Source organism: Acyrthosiphon pisum, chromosome A2 (assembly GCF_005508785.2).
Source record: "Acyrthosiphon pisum isolate AL4f chromosome A2, pea_aphid_22Mar2018_4r6ur, whole genome shotgun sequence".
Lineage (NCBI taxonomy): Eukaryota > Metazoa > Arthropoda > Insecta > Hemiptera > Aphididae > Acyrthosiphon > Acyrthosiphon pisum.
This window is the reverse complement of record NC_042495.1, coordinates 117,611,112-117,619,646: the sequence shown is the minus strand read 5'-3', so window position 1 is coordinate 117,619,646 and position 8,535 is coordinate 117,611,112. Positions and strand designations below refer to the sequence as shown.

Sequence of the window (8,535 nt, the reverse complement as noted above, 5' to 3'; positions counted from 1 at the left end):
CCCCCCCCCCAAAATCTCCGCCTGTGGCGTTTATCGATCACGGAAAAGTGCAGCAACCAGACTATAAATCTGATTTCATATTACATGAAAGAAGTGATTTATTTAAAACGGTTTTATTTATTTTAAGCGTCATCCATGTAGGTTATAATATGAATATAAATAAATGTAACCAAAAGTTTGTTTCGTATAATGACCGCGGTATAGATTTCAGAGTCTGGTTGTGTGTTATACGCGCCCAGCATTTCAACCGTCATCGAAAACTAAACTTTCGGTACAGGCGTGACGAAAAATAATTTACAGTATTAAAGGTTGAATAGAAAGAGCCAAACATCACAAGAATTCCAAAAAAATGTTTATATTACCAAATATAACAAGCAAATAAAATTTGTTTAATAATCAACTTTTATATATAGATCAGATGCAGATTTACAACATTCGAAAACGGTGGGGTCAGTTTCTAAAAAATAAATTAATAAAGCACAAAATATGTATATACGTGATGGAGTAATAGTTTAATGTTGATGAAATAACACATAGAATTATTTAGGTGCACCGATTACACAATATAATATTAAGAACATTTATCACCTTAACTATATGTTATGTATGATAAAATAGGTAATACAAATGATACAATAGATAAAATTGTAAAGAATATGGAATAACATTAATATAGTATAGAGCACTTTTGTATTTTCGTTGTTTTTTTCACACAGGCGAACACATTTTCGGGAAACGGTTGACATTCATACCTATAAAATTGTGTAATAAATATTACCAATTGGGAGTATAGTTTTAAACATAGTTTACGAACTACAGCTGCGGCAAAATAATAAAAGTATGCAAGATGACGATTCGCTGCATCCGGCGGGGGGGGGGGGGCTAATAGACTATACCTATTATACGAAAATATAATGGGAAGTAAAACAGTTAAAACAATATTAAATTCTTCACGGTGGTGATTGGATGCGTATATTAAAACTAAAGTATATGATATTATTATGTAATGTGGTATTATTTTTTTAAGAACAAAAATCATAGTTGAAAATATGTATATTAAGTATCATAATATTATTTTAATTATAATCTCACGGCGGGCGTGCTGGTGGTGTCGTACGGAGCTTACTTGCTCCTTACTTGCACTTGCTCAGTTCATCATTGGTTGGCTCTTTGCAACTCTCCGGATTAGCTCTGACCCCTTTTGTGACGCACTCGTAACACGCGTCGACACAAACGCACAACCTCCCCGGGTCCGTGCATATTTTCTGGCATCCAGCTTCGGTGTAGAACTTTGAGCGATTATTGGAATGACACGTAAAACAAAAGAACCCGCCGTTTCTGAAAATGCACGGTCTATAATATTGTTTGTGGCAAGTGTCAGCTAGACACTTCTGGCACGTATCGTAGGTCTTGCCGTTCATCGCCGACTCTATGGGCGAGTACAAGAAAAAGAAATTCAACAGTATCATGAAAGCGAACATGGGCATTGTTGTTATTATCTTAACCTATATAATATGCGGTACGATATCTGTTATTTAGGAATCTGCTTCTCGGTGGATCACTTGCAGTGGCGACTAGAAATTGTTCGGTGAATGAGTGTACCTATATATATAATATTTGTGTGCATATATAAGCTACTGCAGCGATACGTATATTATACTATAGGTGCAGAGTGTACGGTAAACGATATTATAATGATGATTATAATATTCGTTTGTGCGTTAATATAACTAAATGACTGGCATTTCGATCGGTGTGTATATCGTTTTTATACCCTACAAATGGCTGCCGGTTACGTAACCACGTGGTCGTGGCGTCGTGTAATTGGTGAGGACTAAATATAGTAGTTATCTGGTTATGCAATGATTGTTCACGACAAACTTACTATAATATTTAACTTTCGTCGTTTAGTGTGTGCCAAAAGTCCGGTATCATTCTAACAATATCTTCTCAGTGTCAAATGCTCAAATACCTACACGTGGTGATAGCTTACAAATACTATTTTTCAACGGAAATTTATTTGAAATTGACGACATAAAATTGCTATTTTCTTATAGATTATCGACGATAAAACCACTCCTTTAAATAGATTTATATGCTAGTCTCGCGGACCAATACTTTAGGCGATAGGTACGCAAGACTTTTAAGAAATAATGAATGTCACATACAGTTATATATGCGGTAGGTACCTATATACTAAACTAACAACAACTATACCTACTGCAGAAATGCAGAATACTTACAATTAATATTAAATCGATATTTTGGTTTACAGGTTGTCCCGTGAGGATATACCTATTAGTCGTAGAGGGGGTCTCGCCAACTGAACAAAAACCGGGCTTTTACCTAAATAATAATTAAATTCAACATTTTCACAAAAATAAACTCAATGAAATGGCTATCTTTAAAAATTAAAAAATTAAAAATATTTTTTTTCAACTTTTTACTAAAAAATTAAATTAAATTAAAATATAAAATATGTGTAATCCTTCTCTGCGGATCTAATAAAAAACGGATTCATGACATATTTATTATCTCAGGAGATATCGCAATGGGTAAATGCTCGCGGGACACTCTGTATATATAGGCATACACGCAAATCGCCTAAATTTTTTGGGGGACTCAAGCCCCCATCCCCATAGGCCTTATTACTTAGTATACCGCAGAATATAAAAATAAGTACTAATTACTAGATTTTGAACTGAGGGGACTTGACCGACATTTGGAGGGGGGCTACGCCCCCCCCACTATTTGCGCCAATGTAAATGGATACATATTATGTAAATTTTAGCTAGGTACAATAATAGAAAATAGTATGCGTATTCATGTAGACCTACTCACCAAATAATGGTGATAAATTCGTTTGTTTCGATACAAGTAAGATAGTAGGTACCAGTAGTAGTATAACTAGTATAAGTGTACTATTCCTATAGCACATCTGTTTCAAACTTCATAATAAATCATAAAAGAAAACAATGTGCAAAAATATTTATCGTCCTTTATACTACTCCGGTATCATATCTTAACATAATATTATGGAATTATCTTTAACTTATTTAATGTTGTATAGAACAGGTCACAGATACGAGATACGTCGTTATTACTTAATTACTTAATTAACAATGATCATACTTAATAATATTTTATTATAAATCAATACAATAACGATTAATCTCTTTATCTTTGGTAAAATAAGAGGCTGCCCATGAATGAGAGCGTTTATACATTGTTTCCTTTTTTATAATTTGTTATAACTTATAAAAAAATCGTGCTTATAACACAAGCGGGAGCACGTAAAATAACCGGCAATATTTCAGTTAAATTGTGTTGTTCAAAAAACTATTACGGTGTTTTTGTATGAAAATTAAATATTTCAATGTTTATTCAATAATTAATAATATTAAACAAACAATAAGACCTAAAGAACCTATATTATTTTTAATAAAAGAAAATACAAGACTTTGGCAATCTAAATCGTCCAGCTTTAAACTGTTCAGTGTTCTACTTGATACTTCTAGTCCAAATCAGCCATAGTTAAGAAATCCTTAATAAAAACTGAAATAACTGAATAAATATAATTTGTAATGGCATTATTGATTTGGACAATTAAGGGGGAAGAGATGGACCCCGTTATCCTAATGTCTGAATTAGCAGTACTTTAAATAAATATAATTTACTGTAGAGAAAAATCATGTTAAAATAGTTGTGATAATTGTATTTCTTACTCTGTTACTGTTTCACTCATATTAAAATATAATACACAAATATACATACATTTGACATTATTGTTAATATACAGACTATAACAGAAAGACCTGCCGATCACTGGATATGGGTTGTTTATCACAGGAATTACTTCTGAATTTCCAATGAATCATAAAAAAGATAAACACAAATACTTCAATGGCACATTTTTAAACAAACCCAAGTTCTGTTGACTATCGTTGCCGCAATTAGAATTATACATGAGAAACACTGCTTTAAGTATATTACGTAAGTCTCCAGCAAAGTTTGTCTGCAGTTGGTCAGCCACTCCCGATATGCATACAAACAGCCGATGCAATTAGTCTTCATCAGATCTAAAAAAACAACAACCATAATAATTATTATATGCAATAATTAAACACACAGTTATTTCTCACCTGAACTTAGCACGAGCTTTTTCTCGACGTAATGAATAATTACATGCACTGTCTGTTGATGTGCTGTCAGTCACGCTATCGTCACTCTCATCTGCTGATGAAGTCGTACAACCAAAGGTGGGCCTTAACTAGTTAAAAAGTTAAAGTTAAGTTAAAAAGTTAAATTTTTTTTAACTTTTTAACTTAGGTAACTAATTAGTTTACTTTCCAATCAACTTATGAACTTAACTATAGTTAAACTATAGTTTAATTTACAGTTGAAATAACTTAGCTTTTCTCGGTTGATTTAAAAAATATCCATCAAGTTTAAAACATTTTGAAATTTTTCGTTTATACGTAAATATTACTATTACATATGAAGGTCATGTACTCATCTTCGCGTATTATTACATTCTTTTGCTATAATACGATATAAAAAATATATTTGTTAAATTAATAATTTGAGATGAGTAGAGTAAATTAATAAATAATAGTAAAGTAAAAGTAAAAGTATATATTGCAGATTATGAAAAAAGTTCAATAAAATTTATTTTTCTGATTTAAAAAGATAAATTAACTTTTTTTAAACTAAGTTAAGTTAATATTTTTTTCTATATTAACTTTTAACTTATCGAGTTAAATTTATAATTTTTTAACTGTTAACTTTTAACTTACCGATCTTGTGTCCTCATAACTTAACTATTAACTTGAGTTAATTATTTTCATTAACTTGTCCATCTTTGCGTAAAACTAGAACAGCTTGAACACGTTTCATGTTTCTTGATGCTAAAGAATGAAATGACACAATTATTATCACATCTATATCTTTGAGGTGAGTTTCATTTAACATCTATATTTATTAGTAAAATTTCATAGTCTGAAATTGTATACCTAATATAAATAATATGTGTTGTATACAAAATAAAAACATTGTTGAATTCAAAACACAGTTGAAACAGTTTTAAATATTTTATGGCATTTATGAACTGTCCTGTAAATTATAGAAATTAACGATACAAACTATTTGTGTTTTTCGAATGGGAACATAGGTACCAATTTTACTATGTTATTATAACAAATTATTGTGACGTGCAATAATAAGGTGCTTAAGTGCTTTATTAAGATGTGCACACCTTTGTGTTAGTATGTTCTTTAATTTTTGAATGTATATTGTTTATTAGTATAATAGTTTTTATATTAACAATATAATATTTAAATCTATAAATAATTGAATTTGTTGTTGATTAAAAAACAAAAAAAAAATGGTCGTTAGGTAAGACTAGCTCCTTCAATTTTACTTTAAACCCCCCCAACATAAATTTTCTGAACACGTCCCTGGTAGGGCACCCGGCACTATTAGGGAATCCCACTTTACCACACGCTGGACGGAAAAAGGACACTTTCCAATGCTTCAGCCGCTATCGAAAACCAAACTTTCAGTGCAGGCATGAAACGTGACAAAAAAAATATTACTCCTTATAAATTAAAACTCTTCAATTGTCTCACGACAATCCCTAAAATTATATTATTCAGAGTGCACCTTTAGCTATGTGCCAAATTAAAATACATTAATTTAATACTATATACTATTTGTATATATAAAAACACATTATATTTTTTATTAGGTACGTACGTCATATCATACTAATGTCCGTCAAATATCAAAAAATAAATAGCAAATTATAAAAAAAATTTGAGTATAGACCTAGACATTTTTAGTATCAATTAAACATTTTAAAAAAGTATGTTGAAGATTTACTGACCTCCACCATGCTTCAATTGGATGACTATGTAAAATTTCCGATGTAATGCCATGCATTTTTCCATGTATTTTCATTTTAAGATGTGACTAAATGCATATTCTATTGTCTGAGTGTTGGCTCCTATTAGCGGCTGATAAAATGTTTAGAATAGTTTACAGTCAAGTGATTATAACCTTTATTTTGTAAAACTCTATAGGGTTTCCTTTCATCTTTTAACATGATTGTTGTTCCAAGAAGTATTTCTTTTTCAATTATTGGAATAATTGTAGCTCTATCTCAGCGTTCAACAACAAAAAAACGTTTTAAAATCCAAGGTCTTTCTACTCATTTTCCATAGTACCTATTCCCGTTATTCGTCTGTTCAATTTGCACCCCAGCAGAGAATCCTACCTCTTTTATATTTCCTTAAGAGGACGTCACACCCGCATGCATGACGATATTTAGGAGGGCAAGACAGCGAGTTTTTTTTTAAAAAAAATTGTATTTTGAAAAGGTATGTTAAAAATGTTGAAATTTTTGCTATTTCTAAACGATATAATGAACGTTATATTGGGTATAATGGAAAAAACTCAACGACTTCCACTCAGAAATATTGTTACAATTCAATTTTACTATAGATATTTTTACTCTAGAACCAAAATTGAGCGATTTATACTCAGATTGTGTAGGTAAACGCGTTTCGTCTATATCGCACGTGTGTAAGACGGAGACAACACGGGTGTGACGTCCTCTTAAATCATATATATAAATTAATAAATATAGGTATTAATCATATATTAATTATAATAATTATAATTATAAACTACACCTAGTATAATATGATGGATCAGCTGATACACCTAAAAAGTTGATGGAGATGCCGACGAAAATCAGACTATGTTATCCATACCTTTGTATTAATCCTCATCCAAAAAAAATAATTTCGTATTCAAGACTGTTTCAATACTTGTAGATTCTTTTTTGATAATTTGTCAATCTCAAAAGAATATTAATAAGAAAACAAATATCACCGGGCCATAGCCGAAGTGGCACCACCATACATATAGACTTTTAAACTAATAGACAGCGCATTCCACTTCGCCCTGCATTTAATGCTAGACGATCATATAACTAGTGATCAAAATTTCTGAAAAAAACCCGGTTTTTCCCCGTTTTTTTTCGGAAAAATTGAGAAAAATTGGTTTCATTTAAAATTTCCGGAAAAAATGGTTTTGACGAAATAAACTGGTTTTTTTCCTGAAAAAATTGAAAAATTGAATAAAAAAATGGGTTTTTTTTTCTATAGAACTGAAAAAGTAATGTATAGTGGAAACAATCTAATAAATAATGATAGTTGATAATCATATTATTACATAGGTACCATACCTAACTTAAAGTCTGTATAGTGGATAAATCTATAGGATTCTATAGGTACTTGATTTGTAAATAATTATAATTTGTAATATTAACTACTAAAGTACTAACTATTAAGTATTTACTAATTAGTTATTTCTTATTATTATTTTATATTTAAATATATATTTACCAACTCACTAAGTTTGATAATATAAAAACTGAGTGACTCAACCACTCACCAGTCACTGTAATATAATTTATAAACCTATCAGCCAGTTACTATATACCTTATTAATTATTAGTTATTACAAATATAAATAGACAATATATTATAAGTACACAATTTTTAAAATCTAAAAATACAAGTGATTTATTTTCGGGGAATTAGGTACACTCTCCCATATAAATGCTAATTTGATATGGAACTACGTTATTTTCAGAGCAAATATTGAAATATCCGTATTAATATTTTTAAATTTTAATACAATAATACATTGTTAACCGTATTGGCAAATATGAAATTACAATGACCGGTTTCGTTATCTATTTATTAAGATGATTTTTTTTTACATAGATTATTTTAATTTTTAAACGTAAATAAAATTTTTTAATTTTCTCAAAATTCGGTTTTTTTTTAATTTTCCGAAAACTTCTGTTTTTTTTGGAAATGTATTATTTCAATATTCTCCAATTTTTCCACGTTTTCCGAGGCTCTGGGAAAAAAACCGTTTTTTCCCGACATTTTGATCCCTACATATAACCATGTAACTGAGAGAGAAAGAACATAAAGTAGTGAAGGAGCCCGCATAAGAAACTGTATACATTTTACTATTTTGTTTCTTTTCTTGCTCGAACTATATCGTACCCCCACAACTTCTCTCTCTAAGCGCTGTCTATTAGTTTATAGGGCCCCACGCGGCGCAACGGGGAACGTGGCGAAGGTGGGAGAGGGGCGTGCATAAATGGGTAGCAATAGGTATCCTCACAGCCACGATGTAGAGAAGATCATCCGCGTCTTTACATCCGCGTGCTCGCCACTCATATGCGCGGTCGACTTCGATTGGTCTCCGCCCAAATCAGTTAGACCATATACGCCAACACTTGGATATTATTTATTGAAATCATTAATTTGTTGTTCCCCGTTGCCCGCTATAAGTTTGTGGTGGCGCGGTAAAAAAAATTAATAATATAATAAAAATAATAATAATGATAATATAATCCAGCAATAGCAAAGCATTGCCGAGACATCTAGGCGATCTAGTATAGTAGTATATATTATATACTATATTAGACATTAGTATATACATAACACAATA

General features: G+C 30.7%; 1 protein-coding gene across 1 annotated transcript; it reads right to left on the bottom strand.

Moving 5' to 3' along the window:
- Window positions 1-421: 421 nt before the first annotated feature.
- On the bottom strand, window positions 422-2,212 carry LOC103308395. Its single transcript, XM_008181678.3, has one exon. It carries the CDS (start codon window positions 1,485-1,487, stop codon window positions 1,134-1,136), a length of 354 nt encoding a protein of 117 aa, XP_008179900.1. The 5' UTR covers window positions 1,488-2,212; the 3' UTR covers window positions 422-1,133.
- Between the last annotated feature and the right edge of the window lie 6,323 nt (window positions 2,213-8,535).